The sequence below is a fragment of the Myotis brandtii genome, unplaced genomic scaffold (assembly GCF_000412655.1).
Source record: "Myotis brandtii unplaced genomic scaffold, ASM41265v1 scaffold525, whole genome shotgun sequence".
NCBI classification, from domain to species: domain Eukaryota; kingdom Metazoa; phylum Chordata; class Mammalia; order Chiroptera; family Vespertilionidae; genus Myotis; species Myotis brandtii.
In genome coordinates this window covers 2,299,426-2,321,739 of record NW_005369915.1, presented here as the reverse complement: position 1 = coordinate 2,321,739, position 22,314 = coordinate 2,299,426, and the positions used below count along the sequence as shown (strand labels likewise).

At 45.1% G+C, this 22,314-nt stretch overlaps 1 protein-coding gene across 2 annotated transcripts in view; it reads right to left on the bottom strand.

Annotated features, from left to right (window-relative positions):
- SEL1L3 (sel-1 suppressor of lin-12-like 3 (C. elegans)) overlaps nucleotides 1-18,249 on the bottom strand; it is a 92,818-nt gene extending 74,569 nt beyond the window's left edge. The window contains exons 1-5 of one of the 2 annotated variants that reach the window (XM_014548901.1): nucleotides 17,668-18,249; nucleotides 6,450-6,594; nucleotides 4,194-4,315; nucleotides 3,693-3,808; nucleotides 971-1,029 (exon numbers count right to left, since the gene is read on the bottom strand). In XM_014548901.1, the coding sequence (XP_014404387.1) occupies nucleotides 971-1,029; nucleotides 3,693-3,808; nucleotides 4,194-4,315; nucleotides 6,450-6,594; nucleotides 17,668-17,941 (716 nt within the window). In that variant the 5' untranslated portion in view covers nucleotides 17,942-18,249. The remainder of the gene's footprint in view (nucleotides 1-970; nucleotides 1,030-3,692; nucleotides 3,809-4,193; nucleotides 4,316-6,449; nucleotides 6,595-17,667) is intronic. The other variant, XM_014548902.1, reaches the window with a different exon arrangement.
- Nucleotides 18,250-22,314: the final 4,065 nt, after the last annotated feature.

Genomic DNA, 22,314 nt, shown 5'->3' with positions numbered 1-22,314 from the left:
CACACACACTAGAGGCCCGGTGCATGAATTCATGCACCAATGAAGTCCCTCGAACTGGACTGTGGGATTGGGATGAGGGAGGTTGGCCAGTTGGGGAGGGACCGTGGGAGGGCTCCAGGGTGTGTCTGGCCCGTCTCGCTCAGTCCCGATCTGCCAGACCCCAGCAGCAAGCTAACCAACCGGTCAGAGCGTCTGCCCCCTGGTAGTCAGTGCATGTTATAGCAAGTGGTTGAGCGGCCTAAGCATATCATTAGCATATTATGCTTTGATTGGTTGAACAGACAACCAGACACTTAGCATATTAGGCTTTTATTACATAGGATTATCAAACTATGATGAGGTATCCTGAGTTCCTAAAGAAGGTTGCCCCATGGTTCTGCCACTAACACTTGCTATTATACAGGGATAAAGAAGCAAATTCAAAAAAATTATGAAATACAAGGCAAGGGACCCAATTCTCAGTTTCTATAACTCTTATAGAGAACAGTTCTATAAAGATGAAAAGTTACACCAATATCAATAGTTGCATACATTTCAAATTTAGATTATAAACATAAATATGAAGACTGTCTGCTTTTATGTCTTATACTAGGCCAATGTTACCAACCATTCTCAATAAGCAACATTAATATTTTGATTTATTTTTCAGAATCCTTCGTAGAAGATAATTTCAAAGAAAATGAATAATGCGAAGTGCCATGAAAGAAAGAATTTACAATGCGATCTGGAGAGAGAAGTAGTTTCTCCTGCTTAGGAAAAAAGGTTGTGGGGCAAAAGGAGAGTTTGTGAACAGTAAAAAGGAGAAAGAAAGAAAAGTACAAAGACTAGCCCAGGGCAGGCTAGTCCATGCTTGGAAAGCTGAATAAGGAGGTGTGAGAATAACGAATTACGTTAGGGTTGAAGGCTAAGGCATGAAGATTCCTTAACCCTCATTCAGCAACATTTGAATCACAAGAAAGATCACACTTACCTAATGGTCTGATTGTGGTAACTTTTCAAATCCTGTCCAATGCTGGTGGTGACTACTATCTGTGGTGGGAGAGATACACAAGAATCAGTTATGCCTCAACACCCCACATCATAAATATAGTCCTGGATATAAATTACTCAAAATGGGGTGCATAGCCTTTTGCCTGATCAGTTTCTGCAAAAATAAAATTAACAGTTTACTAGCCCTGTGTGTATTTTAAGACTTAAGAAATTTAATTTCTCTAAATGACTTGATGTAGTAAAAAGATCTGTAAAGCAGTTTTTCCTGGTGGGTTTCAGAGATTTCCAAACTACAAGCCGAAGAGAGAGCCGATGAATGTTTTGTGCTCACACTGATGTTTCTCTCTCTCCCTCTCCCTTCCTCTCTCTAAAAATCAATTTTAACAATCGTAAAAAAAGGAAGGAAGGAAGGAAGGAAGGAAGGAAGGAAGGAAGGAAGGAAGGAAGGAAGGAAGGAAGGAAGGAAGGAAGGAAGGAAGGAAGGAAGGCAAGAAGACAAGAAAATGCGTAAAATACAAGGAGTTTTTGAAATTTTTATTGAATTCCATGAAAGCCTTGGGGGGTGGGAGTGGGGGTGGGGGACAAAATTGATGCTGACTGGCTTCACGCACTTCCGTTTCCCACCTTCTTTTCCCAAGTCATTTCAATGGTGACAATGTTTGTGTCCCGGATGTTATTAGCTGCCATTAACTGTCAGGTATTCTTCTCGGTGTCTTGGATTCCAACACAAACCCCTGGAGTTAAGAAGCTCTTTCATCCTCCTGGCACTAGCCCAGAGCCAGTGTTTACCAAACATGTGCTGGCCTAACTAGGCTCTCAAAGATGTGCCTACAACACTGTGTCTCTGAAAGACAAACGAGCCCATAAAAACCAACCCAACTCAGCCATCTACAAAATGAAGAAAATGACTCAAACCAGTGGTTTCTCTAATCCAACTGTTCACTTTCATTCAATTTGTCCCTTTAGTCAAAGTGATGAATATGGTCATCCCACCACAGAGATGGATTTTGTGTAGGAAAACAATTAAGCATTGTTTCGGGACCTACATTTTTTAGGCAGAACTGATGGAATGGAAAGGAAACAGATAAAAAGTCTACTAAAAAAAAAATCTTTTTTCTTTCCATCCCATCTGGCCTGCCTAATTCTTCTCTCCTGCTTTATCCGAGCATGTGCTCTGCCATTGAATCCTTCTCTTTAATTAAAGAACTACTTTGATTTACTCTTCTTCTGCTCTCAAAGCTTCCATGACACCCTGCTGCTTTGCAAGCAGAAACCCAAATTCCATGATAATCAAGATTCTCCACATGCCAGCCCTGAAGACAGTTTTTTCTACTATTAGTGTCCCACGGTCTACAAATTTCTACTCCGGTCAAACTGGCTTCTCTGCTCACCCCCAGCGATGTGCCAAAATGCTCCCGGCTCTCCTCTGCCTCTCATTCTGCCCATCTGTAGGAACCTTCTCTGTGGAAGCTTCCCTGAGCATCCCAGCTTGAAGCGCTGTCTCTCGTCTCCGAATCAATGTGAGTCATTTGGCAATTAAGCTCACCTTATGACATCCCTTCACCCGCTTAATGCTAATCCCCAAAATAGTCTATAAGCTCCTTGAGTGTCTTGCATACAGCAGGTGCAAAATAAGATCTGTGATTTGCTCTATCATGATTTGACACCTAAGTGACACATAGTACTAAGCTGTCCTCCTTAGGAGAAAAGCAGCAACCAAGCTATGCCATCAACAACATCATGTAAATGAGAAGCTAAAACACGGACCACAGCGATGTCACCTAACATCGTTAAAGAAATAAACTAACATAAAAACAACCCTAGCCAACATCTCACAGGCTCTTCTCAGTAATGCAACAAGGACTGACCTGATTTCTTTTCTCTTCAGAAAAAGGAAATGAGATAAACCTAGCCACCCAGGGAGGTCTGCGTACCATCTAATAATACACGAGACAAACAAGAAGTCTCTTCCAGTTTTGTTGCCGGAAAATCACAAATCAATAAGAAAAGCCGCTGAGAAAATAAAGTCACCAGAAAAAAAAGGTAGCATACTGACATTGTGTAGATTGAAAAAGGGAATTGTATTCAATTATAACAGCGGATTTGCCATAATCCATAATATCTGCCTTATGAGAGTTTGAAACAGTTATGAACAGTGTTTTATAGTACGAAGTAGATAAACACCCTTCGTCCCACTAGGATTATCACTTAGGTTTGTTAATTATTATTTGTCTGTTTATGCCAAACATAAGCAATTGTCTCAACTGCCAAAAACAGTCAAACCATTTCTTGACTCCACTAACTAATAAATTTCCTGTAAAAAAAAAAAAAAAGGCTGTAGATCCAATGACACTATATAAACATGGCTGGTGCTGTGTTAACATTTATCTCCACAAAGCCTATCTCGCCAGGGGAAAAGCGCTGGATTCCTCGGATAATTGTGGCTATATAGCCGGCTATGTTATTTACTTGTTCACGGTATGGTTGAAAGCAGCACTTTAAAGAGCCAATTAAATGGGATAGGATTCTTATGATTTAAACTTCCATCCATAAAAGTTTGATTGAAAAAGTGTATAGTTGTAAGGAGTTTATCATTTGCCACAAATTTGCTATTAGAGATTGTCTTGCTTCCTGACTTTACAGCCATGCTTCACATTAAGTGATGATGCCGATAGGAGTCGCGGAGCAGCGTGCGTAGGTACCTGGCCTCCGTTGAACGAAATATCCAAGCGAAACCACTCCTTCAAAGGCAGGGTGAATTTCGTCTTCACAGCAAGGTCATCTCCTTTGACAAGATGCATTTGAATATGCAAGAGGCCTAAAAGGAAAATTAAACCTCATGAAAATGACCAAAAAAATTATATATATATATATATATAAATGGTGAATGAAGTGGATACCCCTTTTCAACAATTATCCTAAGAAGCTACCAGACTAGCTCACATTCCTTCTCCCTTTAAACAAAAACAAAGCCAAAAAGAAAAAAAAAGAAAAAATTACATGTGTGCATTCCTTTGTAAAGAGACAGCTATTTTAAGCTTCCAGAAAAAAAAAAGTTTAATTTGAAGCCTGCATTTGAAAACCATCACTCCCACTAAATTGCCACGTTGACAGTATCTTCCTTATTCTAGACAGACATATATGCCAATAGACAGAGCATGAGAAAATGACGATATCGTTTTAAGGTTCTATTTCATACTTACCCTCTTCGGTAAGAAATACAGAAGGCGTGCCGTACATCTCGTTGGAATCAACAAAGTACAGAATCCCGCAGAGACTGGCCTTGCAATAATGGAGTAAATAAAGCCACAATGAAACAGTAAACCTATAAGAGTGAGGGGGAGGAAATTATGCAGATTGTATCGTCCACGCACAGGTAATTATAGTTAACAATGACCAAGTAAATTGCTTTCTTTTTAATGAAGGGATAGATCTGCCTTCGTGTTCATCGGGGAGATCAGCTTGCGAAGCTTGGTTTTTGAGACAAAGGAGGTATAGTTATAGAAACTGTAAAAGACAGGAGTTAAGCATCATGGTACTCAACTAGCAGACATTCTACCTGCACCTAAACCTCTGTTTCTGTGCCTCTATGAGAACCTCACATGCCTGCCATTTAAATTCTTGATTAAGGCTTCTAAAGCCAGACATAGAATGAGAATCTGGATTTTAATAAGAGGTGATTTGATAAGAAGCTATTCTAATTTCGATGATTAAAAGAAAAACATAATTAGGGCTTTCTGAGCAATTTTGTCTCTTTCAAAGATAAAAGTGTAAGGTAGAAAGAGCACCATAATCTGCAAATGGCATCACTATATGCTAATTGGGACACATATATACTATTTTAAGGCATACATTAGGTTGAGTATCATAGTTCTGGCTGACCAATATGGGACAATTAATCTAATTATTTCATTTCTGAATTGGGGCTATTTTAGTTGAAAAAAATATTGTACATCTGTGATTTGTGGAGTGAGGATAAAATAACAGTCATCAACTAGGATAAATTTTAGCCAAGATATAGGACCCATCAATCACTCAGCAAATATTTGCTGAACACTTGCTTGATGTCACACACTGAGTGAGTGACCAGCAGCTCAGAGATGAGGCAGGGGAGCAACTGCATTTTGCACATAAAACAGGAATCAAGGTCAAAACAAAGGCACAGAGTTCTCTCCATCACCCCAGTAACCGAGTCACAGTTTGGGGGTAAAGTGGCAGTGGCCTCAAGCTCTTTGGGGATATAGCCAAACAAGTCCTTTAGATTATTCTGGGCTTTATAATCTGGCCTCCAAATCAGTGGTAAGATATGCAGACAGATGGTGCCACATAGCTCCCTCCTGACCCACCCAGCTGAGCAAGCTCATGAAGATAAGTTATTACAAGGAAGCTTAGCAAGAACATACGCTCAGTAAAGTGACTCAAGATCTTTCTACAGCCAGCAGCCGGGGAAGAATTAAATCACTCTGCTAAATCCATCCAGTCTGAGGTGAACCAGGAACCATTTGCAGCATCTTTAATTCAGCAGAAGGAAAAAAAATATATCTGAGGTTTTGCTGAAATCAACGATGATCAGAAATGGTGTGATTTCCAGCAGCTCATCCAATCTTCCAAGACAAGAAAAGGCAGGACAAAGGCTGCAATCTGTGCTGGCTGTGACTGGCTGCCCTCGAAACCCTGCAAACGCCTCAGGCCCCCACACCTTGCCCCCCACCACTTGTGTTTCCTGGGACGGTGACATGGAAGGTCTAAGGCAAATTGAGGGTTGGTAAGTGCAAGAATAACTCAGGAATACTTTGAAGTTTTCCGGTCCACAAATCCTGCCTAAGCCATGTAGATCTCAACATTTTATCAAAGCATATGACAAAACGTTTTTCTTGTCTTCTTAAGGGATTCCGGTCCTCAGGTAAAAAGAGCCTGGCCAGCCCAAAGTGGTGTTCTCAGTGGTTAGAGCATCGGCCCACACACCAAAGGGTCACAGGTTCGATTCCAGCTTGAGGGTAGGTGCTTGGGGTGCAGTTTCAATCCCTGGCCTAGGTTAGGGCTCAGGTGGGAGGCAACCAATTGATGTGTCTCTCTCGAATCAGTCTCTCTCTCTCTCTCTCTCTCTCTCTCCCTCCCTCCCTCCCTCCCTCCCACTCTCTAAAAAAATCAATGGAACCCAACCAGTGTGGCTCAGAGATTGAGTGTGGACTTATGAACTAGGAGATCACAGTTTGATTCCCAGTCAGGGCACATGCCTGGGTTGCAGCTCCATCCTGAGTAGGGAGCATGCAGGAGGCAGCTGATCAGTGAGACTCTCTCATCATTGATGTTTCTTTCTCTCTCTACCTCTCCCTTCTTCTCTGAAATCAATAAGAATATAATTTTTAAAAATCAATGGAAAAAATATTCTTCAGTGAGGATTAACAACAACAAAAAGGGCATGGTCCCCCCAGTCCCCACCCTCTGCCCATTCTTACACTGGGTAATCTATCCGCTGGCGCCGGGTGGCCTCCAGCTCACGGTTCTGAAATCTCGGCAACTTCTTCACGATGCCTGTGTTCTCTCCACTGGAGGCATAGAGAAAGCCCAGGAGGGTGACCACATCTGCAAAAGACAAGACGGCTGCCTTTCAATTATCTCCAGAAAAGCATTGCTTCCCAAATCACCTTCTTCCTGGACCCCTCTGCCTAGCTCCAGTCAAACACTGAAATGAAACAGTCTGCGAATCTTAGCAAACGTTTCCCGAACTCAGACTATATACCAGGCACACCTGCTCAGCACTTTACAGAGCTATCCCAGTTAGTTTTCATAGCAACCCCATACAGTAGATTGTATTATTTCCCCCATTCTACAGAGAAGTCCGAGGCGTGGAGAGGTAAAATTACTTGCCTAAGGTCTCACAGCTAATAACTGGTGGACCCACATTTCGCGTTGCGAGCTCAGCTCCTAGGTGCTTAACCATTTTACATGCTGTCCTTCTAATGTTAAGAAAAGCCTTTTGAATTTGTGTCATCATAGTAAGCTAACACTTCAGCAGCATACACTACGGTCCACAAGTCTATAAAATAATAATAACAACTTAATGTACAAAATATGTAAATTCATTTAGGTGAAGAAATGGAGGAACAGCTGCCAAAATAATGACTTTTATTTAACACTTAGACTATGCCCAGGCAACATGCGAAGCACATTTCAGGGAAAAATCTCATTTAATTTCACAACAATCTATGAGATGGGGTCTATTATTATTCCCATTTAATAGATGCCGAGTCTTAGAGAAGGTTATATATTAAGAGGTGGAGCTGGAATTCAAACTCAAGCAGTTTGGCTTCAGAATCCATGCTCTTAAAATTGCAGAGTTATTTTTTTTCTTCTGTGCAGACTTTCCTAATATACTCAACACAATACCCTATGCAAATATTACTAACCATACCCCTCAAAACCAAACAGAGAGCCCTCCGCTTCATTTTGCAAATGTGGGAGAATGTGCAGACTTTCCTAATATACTCAACACAATACCCTAGCAAATATTACTAACCATACCCCTCAAAACCAAATAGAGAGCCCTCCACTTCATTTTGCAAATGTGGGAGAGCTCTGTGGCTCTAGAAAAGAGGGTGTCCATAACAAATCTTAAAGGGAGAACTGACTTACTTCATCTATATTTAATACCTATTGCTTTAAACAAGGCTAATGTCAAGTTCTTGTTTCCTATACCTCTCTCCCCGGAAAGAAGAATGAATTCACTAAACGCAACCTATTAATAAAGATCACTTTTCTCTTGCTTTAAAGTACTCCTCGGTTTAAATGTCCATGATTAAAATGGTGGAAATATTCTGTTTCCCTGGGCTTCTTGGAGAGGGAAGGTTTGATTTCTGTACAAGTTACCAAAAGCCAATATAGCACAAATTATGGGAGCCTCAATCTGGGATGATGAACACCCCAGCTCTCATTTCTCTATGAAAAAAAAAATGTGTTTTATCATAGAAAGAGGTACCTCTGGATCATTAACACTTGGAAATCATAGGAGTAAAGTTTTCATAATCTCAGACTTCTGTGTACATATCTAATAGAATTCAGTAAGCCAAATTCCCTCGGTGCCCACAAATCTACCTGTTTTGTTATGTACAGATGCATTTGGAAACCCAAAAGGGTGGCGTTATCACTTCCAACAGAAACACTTCAAACTTTTTTTCTTTACAATTTGAGCTCAAGTTGGGCACATTGGACTTGCTGGTCGGTAATGGGGATGGGGAGGGGGGATTAGAAATAAAAATACTGCAAGTGTGTCTTTGGAATCTGGGAGGGGGAAAAATCACCAAGAGGCTGATATCAGCCCAACCCTGGTTTGGCTTCCATGGTGTTGATTAGAACAGAAGAGACCAGATGGCCATGTCAGGCCCCCCTCCCCCAGGCCCTCTGCTAGTGATTGCTGCTGAGTTATCCAGTGGGTATTAGCAGCAGTTATCAAAATGAGCAGGATTTGATTCTGCCTGCCCTGACTCCAGTAAAGGGCGGTTTTATAAAGGAGGTCTCCAAAGGGAAAGGAATGAAAAGTGAATGTTGACGAGCCTGGCCTTAGCTCAGCATCAAAGTAAAGCAGGTTGAGCAGGGGAACTTGCAGCAAAGACAGGGTGGAAGGAAAACCTAAGACCCAAAGATCTAAAATCGTTTTACAAGAACACACACCTTCTGTAGCCAACAAGGCCAAAGTGAGGGTGGTTTTCTTATAAAATCTGTAGCTTCAATCATAGTTCTATGATTTGGAGTTTCTATTGCAATTTCCCCTCAGTAGTATTATGTTTTTACATTCAATTAGAAATAATGAATGAGAATGAAGTTTTGTGGCAGGAAAGGACTTCCAAATTCATCAAGCCTAGGAGAACACACAGGCTTCTTTTCTAGTTGTTGCCTGTGGCTGCTGCAACTGGTTAGTGGTGGCTCTCCTAGTTACCAGAATGGGGAATAACAACCCATGTCAATCACCAAGAAAGAATTCACAGCTGGGAAAACTGAGCTCCAAAGAGGTGAAGTGGCTTGTCCAACCTCCTCTAGAATGTAAGCTCCAAGAGGGCAGGGATACCACGTCATTCATTGTTCCGTTCCCAAAGCCCAGAACAGTGCCCAACACTTGACAGAAGCTCTGGAAATATTTAGTGAGTTGAGCGAATGAAAAAACTAACAAATGACTATCGCTGTGGCCAAGTCAGGATTTGAACCTCTCTTTGGCCCAACACTTTCCACAATTCTAGAATGTGGCCCATGCTGCCTAAGCCAAATAACAGTCTCTCTTCTTTCAGGTCCTTCCCCCAAATCCATTTCGTTGGCTTTTCTGGAATGAAGAAGTTGGGTAGGAAAAGGCCATCATTACGACATAAACATAAAATGCCAGGAAAAAAGTTCAGGTTTGGAACCCGCCTCCTTGACTGTTTTGTTTTATTTTTTTTTTAAATATTTTTATTGATTTCAGAGAGGAAGGGAGAGGGAGAGAGAGATAGAAGCATCAATGATGAGAGAGAATCATTGATCAGCTGCCTCCTATATGTCCCCTACTGGGGATTGAGTCCGCAAGCTGGGCATGTGTCCTGACCAAGAATAGAACTGTGACCTCCTACTTTATAGGTTAACATTCAACCACTGAACCACACCTGCCTGGCTGTTTTGTTTTATTTCCTCTAATTTTAGAGCAAGAAGAGGCATTAGATATCATGTGGTGCAAACTCCTTCATTTGAAGACAAGGAAAGTGTGAGGTCTTGTTGAAAGCTGTATAGCTAATAAGGGACCCAGGTATGACACAAACCTGGTCTCCCACTACAGACCAATGGGCTTGTTCTTAAACCACATCACATGTCACAAGGCCTCTCCGAGAACTAGGGCTGATGTCCAGCTGGCATGCCCCTGTGAGGCCACACTAGTTGTTAAATACAGATATATGTCCAAGGCCCCACCAGCAGCCACCCACCCTGGCCTCTCCTTCAGGTTGGAGCCTGGCTCAGCAGGGCTCCAGCAATGTCCTGTTTCAGCACTAGGGCTAGCACCTGGGGACCGACTGAGCCCCGCCCCCCACCTCTTCCTGGTCATTAAGTATTTTGAATATCACCCTTGGGTGGGGGTGGCTGGGACATCAAGTAGCCCATTGTCCGGTTCAGCTGAGTGACCAGAGCTCCGGGGAAGGTCCATTTCCACAAAACAAAGCCTTATTCTGGGTGTGGATCAAACATGTCACAATAATGCGGCTGAGATCCTTTGTGCAGAAGTTAAGAAACAGTCTTGTTGCAAGGAATAACTATGACTATAAATCTGTAAACAGAACCTGGAGGACAACAAGCTAAGATTTTTCAACCTGGAGAAGGAAAGCTAAAGCGCAGGTAACTCAATAATGCTTTCCAAACACGGGCCATTAAAAAGACAGTGGTGAGCGGGGGGTTTTATTTTCCTTAAAACCGAAGACTGAGAACAAACACCCTACTCTCCAGCAAGTGCGATTTCGGTCAGAACTTTCCCCCAAAAGATGCGAGGCAGGGAAGTGAGTGACTAAGGGCGTCTGTGAAATGTTCAAGACAAGGAGTCTTAAGAATAAAATAAATTCCACTCCTAGTCATTTTTCCTCCAAACATACACATGTGTGCAAAAAGATACATGCACAAGGATGTTTGGCAAAACCTCGCTGTTAATAGTAAAAGAGTATAAATGACCTGCATGACCATCAACAGGAGACAAGTTAAATCAAGGACCTTCGGGCAAGGCAATGCTAAGCAGTTATTGAAAAGAACGAGGCTGTGCGGCACGTGCTGATACAGAGAAATCTCAGCTGCACTGTGAGTGAGTGCGGGGCAGCGTTTATTGTGTCCTCCCTCTTGTGTACGAAGAGAAGGGGCCATCCACGTAATGTTCACAGGTGCAGAGAACATTTCTGGGAGGAGACACAAGAAATGAGTGCTACTGAGTTTGCCTCTAGGCACGGGGCCAGAAGAGTGTGGTGTGGGGGTGCGGGGAGTGGGAGCTTGCTCTTCCCCCAAACCCTTTTACACCATCTCAACTTTTTAAACCGGGTGCATGCGGTACTGTTTTGGCTAAAAGAGAAGAGGGCCATATTCTCTGAGCATTTCTGTTTGGCAGGGAGAAGGGACTGGCCATATTCAGAGGCCTCCCCGCCCTGGGTCTTCACGAACGTTCTGTCCACTTCAAAGAGACAAAGTCCAGGGGGCGGGGGGAGGAAAACAGGATGATACACATCGGTGAAAATTCAACTTAAAACAAAGGGTGCTCCTTCTGATTTGGAACCTGGGCTAGGGCTGCATGAGCATACTTCAGTAAAAGACTGAAATAGCAAAGCAGGAGCATCAGGAAGTCGGGCTCCAGTTAAACACGCACCTGAGCCTGGGCTTCCCCTCCGTAAAGAGAGGACGAGAATAATACTCGTTCCCACAGGAATATTATGAGGATTAAATGAGGCAATGTGCATGGAAAAGGTGTTTTGAGAATCATAAAGGGCAATGCAGATACAAGGCATTAATTAGTGTTCTTACGGGGAAATTCAGGCTACTGTGATTAACTGGGGGAAAAACAAAGGAACTAAGTCTTTTTTTCTTCTTCTTCTTCTAAAAGTGCCCAATACATAGTTCTTGTAATTACAGACAGTATCATCATGTCATTGACTTGAATAATCCTGCTGCATAAACTGATATTTCACAGAGACAGGCAGAGTCTGGCTCCAATATTTGACTTAATCTTCTATTGGTTTGTTATAATGGAATTTTGTTCTAAGAAACCATTCTTCCAATCCAACAGATCTGAAGATGAGAATACATTTTAAGTGGAAGGAAAGAAGAGTGGGAAAGAAGGAAACTGCCATGCTCCCCAGTTTTTGAACTAAAAGGAAAGATTAGAAAAATGTTCATACAGGCAAACATGAGGACAGAAATTTCTTTCTTTTTTTTTTGTTTTTTAATCTTCACCCGAGGATATTTTTTCCACTCATTTTTAGAGAGAGTGGAAGGGAGAGGGAGAGGCAGAGAGAAACACCAATGTGAGATAGACACATCGATTGGTTGCCTCCTGCATGCCCCCAACCACGGCCGGGAGCCTGCAACTGAGTTACATGCCCTTGATCAGAATCAAACCCGGGACCCTTGAGTCCACAGGCTGACGCTCTATCCACTGAGCCAAACTGGCTAGGGCAGGGCAGAATGTTTAGCACACCTTGGCATGGCTCCAACCTGCCTTTCTAGTCTTATTTCCTGAACTGCTCATCTCCACCTGAGATTCTAGCTGAACAAACACACAGCAGGAGTGCTACTCCTCCACATTTTCACCTTGTGGTGGACTTTGGTGCTCCATCCACATGGCACTCTCTCTCACTAGGCACAGACTCAGTCTCAGAATCCTTCGAAACATGGCAATGGAGGCAGCCACACCCAACCACTCTGGGTCAGCATGCAAGACGAAACCTATTTGCTATCCCTCAGATCAAGGGATGCAGACTCGCCGACAACACCCCCATCAGCCTGCACTCCCTCCTCTGTGCCTGTCCCTTCTGCCTGGATGCCCTTCCCTCCATTCCTTTTCTGATTATGAAAACTCAACTCATCCTTCCAGTCTCTGTTCAAATGTCATCTCCTCTGTGAAGAAGTCTAGCAAAGCTAGACTCCATGGCATCACCCAGCAGAGACTAATGGTTAAGTGTAGCATTTGGGAACCAAACTACTTGGGTTCAAATCCCAGCTCCATTGTGAATAGCTGTGTGACCTTAGACAAATTACTCTATCTCTCTGAGTCAGTTTTCTCCTCTGTAAATATGACCCAGAGAACTGGGCAGATCTAAATTAGATACCCACCGAAAGCCCTTCACACAGTGCCTGGCAGTAATGGGAAGTAGCTATTCTATTGGTAGCTGTATGTACCTCCTGCGTAATCATCTAAAAAGAGGGAAAGATGGTGTCTGCATTTTTGAGTGCCCAGATTTAGTAAAGAAATTGGTACACAGTAGGTACTCAATCAACCTTTGTCTAATTAAATTGAACATGACACACATCATATGGGGAGGTGGAACAACAGAGGGCTAGGAGAGGCCAAAGGGTGGAGAGTTCATTTCTGATTGTGGGGATCCAAAAGAAAAAAAGAAAGAAAAGAAAAATGCTTCGAGGTGGGGTGGGGGAAGGGTTGAAATTCGAGCTGCCTGCCGAAATGTGGGCATAATTTTGCCAGGAAGACATGGCAGGTGGCAATGGGGGGCGATGTTGGTGGGGAGTGGGAGTCAGGGGTGGCAGCTATCCAGGTAAAAGGACCTGCTTTAGCCAAGGCATAGGGGTGCAGCATCAAACTAATCAGACTCAGAGTACAAGGGCAGGCGCACAAGGTGCAGGCGAGCTCAAGTGCGGCTGCAAAGGAGGATCGCTGACCCGAAGGCTGCAGCCTTAACCAGCACAGCCCACAGGGGCCCCACCTGGGAAACTGCAGTGTGAGTGTGTGCATGGAGCCCCAGGGGAGGCGCGCAGCCACCGCCTACCCCCACACGCTCCCTAATGTGGCAACACGGCAGAGTGAGGATGCTGTCACAGTGTGACGGTCACACATAAGCATAAGAGAAAGGTCCTTGCCCCTTGGCGAAGAGCATTCATTACTCAGTCTCATCACTCAAGCGACAAATAGTCACTGTGCACCTGACACCCACAGGCGCTGTGCCACTGGAACAAAACAATCCAGGGCCCTGGCCTTACGGAGCTTGCGTTTCGGGGATGAAGACACGCAACCAGCAAAAAGCAATAGCAGGTAGTCAATACAATGTTCAGTGGCAATAAGGCGATGAAGGAAAAGAAAGGTGATAACAATGGGGTGGGGTGGCAGGGGTGGGGCTGCTGTCTTAGAAAAGGTGGGCAGGGAAGTCATGTCTGATGAGATGCCATCTGTGCAGAGGTGTGATGAGGTCAGAGAGGTGGGGCAGGAGCATCTTAGGAGGAGGGAGCAGCAATGCAAATGCCCTGAAGTGGGAAAGAACTTGGTACATTCGTGGAGAAGCAAACAGGCTCCCGTGGCTAGAACAGGTGGGCACGGGAAGCATGGCAGGAGATGGGGCGGGAAGGGGACAGGAACAGATTCCACCGGCCACGGTAAGCGACACGGGCTGACCTTTGGTGACTGGCATGGGAGCAACTGCCCGCGGGAGGTGGTGGAACCTGCTGGCACTGGCTGCTATGTCGGGGAGGAGGCAAAGCTGGGAGGCCACCTGCAGGCCGTGGCCACAGTCCAGACAGAGACCGAGGCGGTTTAGACCACATGACAGCAATGCAGGTGGTCAGAGGAAACTGAATATGCCATAAAGTCTGAAGACAGAGGGAACAGGCCTGGCTGGCCTCTCATAGTAGGACGTGATAGGAAGAGAAGTCTGATGGGCCTACAGCTACCCGCCTGGGTGGTGGATTTCTCTCTCTGGGTGAGTTCACGCATGAATCAGGCACACATGTGATGGGTGAGGGACCACAGCTAAGGCCTGGTCCCCTCCCTTAAGGAAATGGACAGTAGTACGTAGAGCCACAGGCGTGGTGTACCTGGCCACCTACGGCCCATGCGCCTGGAATGTAGCAGGAACAGGTGCACCAGCATGCAGGTGGCCGAGCCCGAGCACGCAGGTGTCCTGAGAGGCTGCCCACTTCTGACCCAGGGTAAGTTTTCGCAGCAGGGCCGGACAAAGGTCTGCTGCATCTCTACCGAAAATCAGACCCCCGGCCTGGCCTGGGACGGGTCCTGGCAACGGAGATCAGCTGCAGAGGAGTGTGCGTGGGCACAGCCTCGCCTCGGCCGTTGGTGCACGGTCACTCCAGCCTTACTCACGGCACCACCGCGCACGGGGACTGTGGCTCACTCTCTTTATAAAGGAAAAAGGAAATGAAAGCAGAAAGGAGATACTTCAGTCCAGAGGCAGCGCCCTCATATAGGATACCAGGCACTTGACACAGAAACCATTCCCCACACCTGCCACCAGTGCCGGCTACAGGCAGGGACCCGACATGAAAGGCGCCACGCGGCTCCCTAATGCCAGCTTGTTGTTCTGACTTGACTTGTGTTAGTCAAGAGTCCCTGCAAAGAATAAGCCAGAGGCCTGACCCCTGGCCCCTGCACAGCTGAGGTCGAGAACAGAGGTGATGGGCACTTTCCACAGGGCTGCTCTTCTGATTGTCTTTTAAAGGGGGGGAGGGAGAGGAAATGTTCCCCATTCACAGTGAACAAATCACAACAGAGCTGGTTTGAGGGTGCACGAACTCCCCCGTTTTCAGTGACTCTGACTCTTAGAAAAGATTTTGCTCTGTGTTATGCTTGCATTAGATCAGTTCTCGCCCCATAGGTCATGGTCCGAAGAAATGGGGAGAAAAACCTGAGCCTTGTGAATGTGGGAAGGGCCAAGAAAAGACATTGTAAGGCTATGATCAGGTGCCCCAAGAACTCAGCCAGGCCGTGAATGACTTCATTTGAAAACTTCCAGCTTGCAATCCAGTCATTCCTTAATGAGAAATATGTGATCTGGCCAAACACAAAATGGAATCATTAAATCTTGACAAAATCGAAGGCAAAGCAAAACTGTGGCTGTGTGTGCCCCCTGCCTCCTTCTCCTTAACAAACCAGGTCCCCCTGCAGAAGGCCACCCAGATGATCGCTGGGACGGGCTTCTGACTGGGAGAGGGATGTGCACCGATCATCAAAATGCATGCCGTTCCGCGATTTCAACAGTAATTACCCACCCAACACCCGACGTGAACACACGCAGGAAAGGGATTCGCCTTCTGCTTCCAGGTATCTCATACTTAAAGCACCGCACACACATGGGATAAGCCAGACACAGAACACGGAGATTAAAACAAAACGTAGGATAAAATTGTACAGAACTCTGCACACACACAAAAGTACACAAAGAAAGAGGTGGAGTCTGGCCCAGCCGACATGGCTCAGTGGTTGAGCGTTGACCTATGAACCAGGAGGTCACAGTTTGATTCCTGGTCAGGACACATTCCCAGGTTTCGGGCTCGATCCCCAGTGGGGGGAGTGCAGGAGGCAGCCGATCAATGATTCTCTCTCATCACTGATGTTACTATCTCTCTCTCCCCCTCCCTTCCTCTCTGAAATCAATCAAATATATATATAGAGAGAGAGAGGAGTGTGTCTGAATAAAGTCCTGTAGTTGAGTTAAGAGTTTTAGCTCCAAGTCAGTTTCCCCTTCCCTGGTTTCCATACCATGCTCTCACTATGGATGATGTCACCATTAGGGGCAGCTGGAGGGTGGGAGAGGGATACATAGAATTGTTACCATTTTTGCAACTTCCTATGAATCTGTAATTATCTCAAAATAGTATTTTCTTAATGCCAAATGTGTTGGTTCTATGGAAAGTGGCCTCTGACAGGCATTATATATAGTTGCGCAGGCCTTGAAGTTTTCATTATATGTGGGGCTGTGTGAGGGTGGCCCCAGGAAATGCTGTTTCCCCGTGTCCTTAAGTCACCTTGCCCGGCACCAGTCCTCTAGAAGGTCAGGAGGTGTCAGGCGCTCCCTGTGGAAGGGTCTGCAGTCACAGGCCCATGGATTTCCTCCACCCACCAACCCTGCCTGGGTCTGGCCACAGTAATTCTAGACCAAAGTTCCCTCGGCTCCAGCCCTGGTCCAGAGGTTCTCACACCTTGGAGTCCTATCAGAACAGTCATGAGAATGTATAAATGCTGATTCCAGGGCCCTGCTCCCACAGAGTCTGATTGAGTCTGTATGGATGGGAGCTGGGAATTTGCATTTGCAGCTAGAGTCCTGACTGGTTTATTCTATTGCAGTGTGTCCTAGAGCCACACTTTGGGAAACGCTACTAGACCCGGGTGGTTCCTGGGAGCATGCCCAGGATGGCTCCCCATTGCAGGGTACAGAGAAGAGCTGGCAGACACTCAGCAGAGCAAGGTGCCCCTGTCACCAACAGAGCAACATTCAGACCCCTTCTTCTAACTGTGTATAGTCAGAGAGGTCCAACGCCAGTGCTTAAGGGAGACTGAAGAAGGGCACAGGAGCCGCGTGTACGGATCCTTCAGAGGCTGTGCCCATGTGGCATTTAGGATAAAATGCAGAGTTTGGACTCTATCGTCCATCATCACGGCTACTTTTCACTGAGCGCTCATTATGTGCTAAGCAAATTACAACTCATTTAATTCTCACAACATTGCTCTGAGAAAACTGTTATTTATTACTCCCACTTTACAGAGAGGAAAACTGAGGCTCCAAGAGTTCCGAAATTACACAGGCAGAAGGAAAGTGGAAGAGCCAGCAGCGGAAGCCAGGTCCGCTTGGCTGGGAAGCAATGCTGCACTAAAGCTCACTGACGCTGAAAGGGTGTTTGAGGGGAGACGGGAGGAAGGTCTTCCCAATGCTTGTTCCAGTAGCATTAATGCTCCTTTCCAACTTAAAACCTCCAAACCTCTCAAGGTCCCTCTTCCATGGCCCCTCTGCCCCTCTCTCTCTTTCACCTTCAGTCCTATTCTCTCCAACTCGTTCTCCTCTCCTCACCTCACCTTTCCACTTTTCCCCTTTCATCCCCAAAGTCTAAAATTACAGGCTCCATTTCTCTCAGTCTCCCCCAACTGCTAATATAAGAACTTTCCCCTCCCCCTCTTATGGTACAGGCTATCTGAAGAAATGAATTAGGTACCTGGCAAGGCAAGTGACCTACCATTTTCAAGAGGACACTGGGGAATCTTGTTTGCCTGAAGGTTCCAAATATAACCCATGTTCCACTCAAGGCACACTTGATGGTCTTTGAAAGGGCGCTCAAAAGGCGGGACCGTCTTCAGCAGAGTATAATTCTTCGCGACAGCGTGTAGCAAGTTTTCGTCCCATTTAACATTCACGTCTCCACCAGTGTATTTGTGAGTAATCCAGGCGCGGAGTATCACCACCGACACGGAAATGGAGTGTCTGATGAAATAGTCATCTCTGTAAACCATGATGCTTGGAAATTTCACCTGCACCAAGTGTGTCCTGCTGGTGTGAAGATGCTTCTCGTTCTTCCACCGTTTTTTGTACACAGGAATGCTACTCCTGAACTCGGATGAGACAACCGCTTCCAAATTGACAACGCAAGGCTGGGAGCACAAATACTCAACCGAGACTTCAGAAATGTTGCGAACATTTCCTTCAACGACAGTGAAATAAATGAAGTCTTTGTAAGCCACGCTCTGCTCAGTGTTGGATATCACTGACGTCGTCAGGGAGGTCTGCCGGCCCCAAGACGGCACAAAATTCTGAAAAGAAAAATGATATAGAGAAAGTTTAAAAATGATCATATTAACAGACTAGAGGCCTGGTGCACGAATTTGTGCATGGGTGGGGTCCGGTGGCCTGGCCGGTGATCAGGGCCAATTAGGGCCAGCCGGCCGGGGGGAGGGACCGCGGGAGGTTAGCTGTGGGAGCACACTGACACCAGGGGGAAGCTCCTGCATTGAGCATCTACCCCCTGTGGTCAGTGCACATCATAGCTACCAGCCGGTCCTCCGTTTGTAAAGGTCGCTTAGGCTTTTATATAGAGAGATATGTGGATCATGATTTTCCTGGGATAAAAAAAATCCATGTCCATAAAGCAACGAATGAGGAAGATAAAAGATGTCGAAATCACTACTGAGCAATTGGAGAAAAACCAACACATGCACACACACAAATACACATGAAGATTAGGCCACATTAACTCTCTCCCCAGACTCAGTAGCATCTGCTGATCAGAACGTGCCTTTCAAACTGCGTGGCAGTCACTCCAGAGCTGGTTTCCAAACGGAGGAGCCAGTTCCTAACACATCCAGGCACAATGAGTCTGCCTTTGAGTGAAAAAGAGAACAATCGGGCTTCAGACATTTCCAAACTACTGTCCTGACTGCAAATGCTGGAGAGCGGCAGCCAAAGCAGAGGGCTGGAGAAGAGCTCAAAGTGCACCCGAGAGAGAACATGGCGGGGACTCCAACCCGGCCTCATTTTCTCCGTAAGTTCTGAGCCAGGACAAGCACGCATGATGGATGGACCAGCAGGAGGTTGCTGCTGCTCCAAATCACACACGGGCATGCAGGGACCACAGACTGTGTTGTCTGATCCTTTCACCGTGGCTGGTGCAACATGTGCCAGGAGAGGTTTTGTTTGCCTGGTTATTTATCTAGTTGTCTGAATGACCCAGCCCTCTCCATGTGGACATTCGTTCCAGAAGAAATCTGGAAAGTTTGGTCATGAAGTCAAGGCAATGTTTTGGGTATGATGTATAGGTGCTAAGAGAGATCTCCTAAATCTGACTTTGTGATTCAGGCACCCCAAACACAATCGCAAAAAGGTTACTTGGGACCACGGCACACCCATCAGCGTGGCTACTATAAAAACAAACAGCGCTAGCTTGTTTGGCTCAGTAGGGTCCCGGGTTCCATTCCAGTCAAGGGCACATGCCCAGGTTGCGGGCTTAACCACCAGTGTGGGGCGTGCAGGAGGCAGCCAATTAATGATTCTTTCATCATTGATGTTTCTATTTCTCTCTTCTTCTCCCTTCGTCTCTGAAATCAATAAAAATATATTACCAAATAAACCAACAAACAAGTGTTGGAAAGGATGTAGAGAAACAGGAGCCTGTGCATGGCTGGTGGGATGTAAAATGGGGCAACTGCTGTGGAAAACAGTACAGTGATTCCTCAAAAAGCTACCCAAGAATTACCATATGATCCAGCAATTCTACTTCTGGGTGTATTAGACCCCAAAGAGTTGAAAGCAGGGGCTGGAAGAGATATGTCCATAGACATATACCCACACAGCAGCATCATTCGTAATAGCTAAAAGGTGGAAACAACTCAAAGCCTATCAACAGATGAATGGATAAACAAAAGCGGTATCTACACACAATGGGATATTATTCAGCCTCAAAACGGAAGGAAATTCTGACACATGCTACGATTGGATGAACTTTAAGGGCATTTTACTAAGTGTAATAAGTTAGTCACAAGAGAATAAACACTGTATGATTCCACTTATATGAGGTCCCTAGGGTAGTCTAAATTCATAGACACAGAAAGTAGAATGGCGGTTGCCAGGGGCTGGGGGAAGAGGAGAAAGAGGAATGACTGTTTAACAGGCACATTTTCAGTTTTGCGAGATGAAGAGTCTGAAGATGGGTGATGGTGATGGTTGCACAACACTGTGAATGTACTCTAAGGTCACTGAGTTCTACACTTAAAATGGTTAAAATGGCAAAATTTTATACTATGAATATTTTTAGCACAATTTTTTTAAAAGGTCACTGTAGTCTTCTCCAAAGAAGGACGAACTAGGGAGCCCTTTCTTCACTTCTGGTTTAGGGCTGTAGGAGAGGCCAAGGTGGCTAAGACAGAAAGATGGTATCAAGGAATCGTGTTTACAAAAAGTTGTAACACAAAGCAGAACCTGGCCAGTCCTCAGTCTAAACTATATACCAGCCCTAAAGGAACACAGCCCCAGGTGAAAGTAACTCTGACCAGGGTGTCCAGGACAAGCGTTATGGAAGGAATATTTCATTTGGGCTTTGAGGGATGAAGAGAAGTTCTTTACGTAGAGAGGCAAAGGGAAGACACTGCAAGTACTATGACCAGCTTGAGTAGGGGCAAGAAGGCAGGGAAATGCAGATGCATTGGGGGGCAAGCAAGCAGCTGGGTTTGGCCAGAGAATAGAAAGGACGTGAGGATATGAGGTTGAAAAAATAAGACAGGATCCTGGTTCTGGAGGACGTTGAATCCCCACCCAAAGAATGTTGACTTTTATTCGACTGATGGCAAAGAACCAAAGAAAGTTTCTGTAAAAGGGGATGGTGTTTCTATTTTAAAGCACTGACAGTCAACAATCAGAAGCAAAGCTGCCAAGCAAAAAAAATGAGCAAACGACTGAGTTCATTGACAAGTAAATTCTCACTCATAGTAAGAGAAATAAATGCACACTGAAAGTGAACTGAGATGCCATTTGGAACCTGGTAGAGTCACAGACATCAGAAAGCCCAATAATGCATGGTAGCAGCTGGAGTGGAGGGCAGCATGGCCCCTCATATCCTGCTGGTGGGGTGATCCCTGTGGACTGCAATCAGGCCATGCCTACCAAAGGTATAACTGCACCGTCCCCTGGCCCAATAATTCCTCTTCTAGGACTTTATCCTACAAATATAATCAAATCTGTGAAAATCATGTACATACAGCTTTTCACTGCAGCATTGGTTATAACAGCAAAAGATGGAAAAGCTAAATGCCCATCAAGACAGGGCTGGTTAGGCAAATTACAGTGCATCTCCTTCTGGAGTACAATACAGCTAGTGACAGGAGAAAGATCTTCTTGCACAGAAAACAGGATGATCTTCAAGGTTTATTTATTTATTTATTTATTTATTTTTAAACTTCAAAGTTCATAAGTACCATTTGGGTTCAAAAGAAGAAGAAGAAATATAGACATATTTGCTTGGGTTCACAGCACTGGATGCCCATATGGAGAAGGACGAGGCGACCAGGAGACAGGGTAAGAGAGAGACCAGCACTGGCCATGCCTACATATCTATTTAATTTTGTACTACATGAACGTTCCCCAAAATGAGGGCGGAGAGGGAAGCATCATCAGTCCTAAAAAATAAAAATGGAAAATATGGCTTCTGCAAATTGCGGAGGGAGACTAGAAAGGCTGGCCATTCTCTTTGATTCCTGATGGGAAGCCTGTGGGAAGAAATGTATAAAGTCCAACTGTCCACCCCTTAGGAAGAGGTTGAATTGTTTTAGGTTCTCATTTATACTTCCAAATTACAGGGGTGGGGGGAGAACAGATACAAAAATAGTCTTATAATTAGAAGTAGAGAATGTTAGAGCGGGTGGGCCCTTGGTGACGAGCCAGCCCACCCCAAGTTTTGGACAATGAAATGGCAACCAAGAGGTGACAGTCTCCAACATCACCGAGCTGGTGGCTTAGCAGAGGCAAGCCCAGAAGCCTGGCTCCTTTTCTTTTTCAAAATATATTTTTTATTGATTTCAGAGAGGAAGGAAGAGGGAGAGAGAGAAACATCAATGATGAGAATCATTGATCGGCTACCTCCTCCATGCCCGCTACTGAGGATCGAGCTTGCAACCTGGGTATGTGCCCTTGACTGGACTTGAACCCAGGACCCTTCAGTCTGCAGGTTGACGCTCTATCCACTGGGCCAAACCAGCTAGGGCAGTGGTCGGCAAACTCATTAGTCAACAGAGCCAAATATCAACAGTACAACGATTGAAATTTCTTTTGAGAGCCAAATTTTTTAATCTTAAACTATATAGGTAGGTACATTGTTATTAACTTAATTAGGGTACTCCTA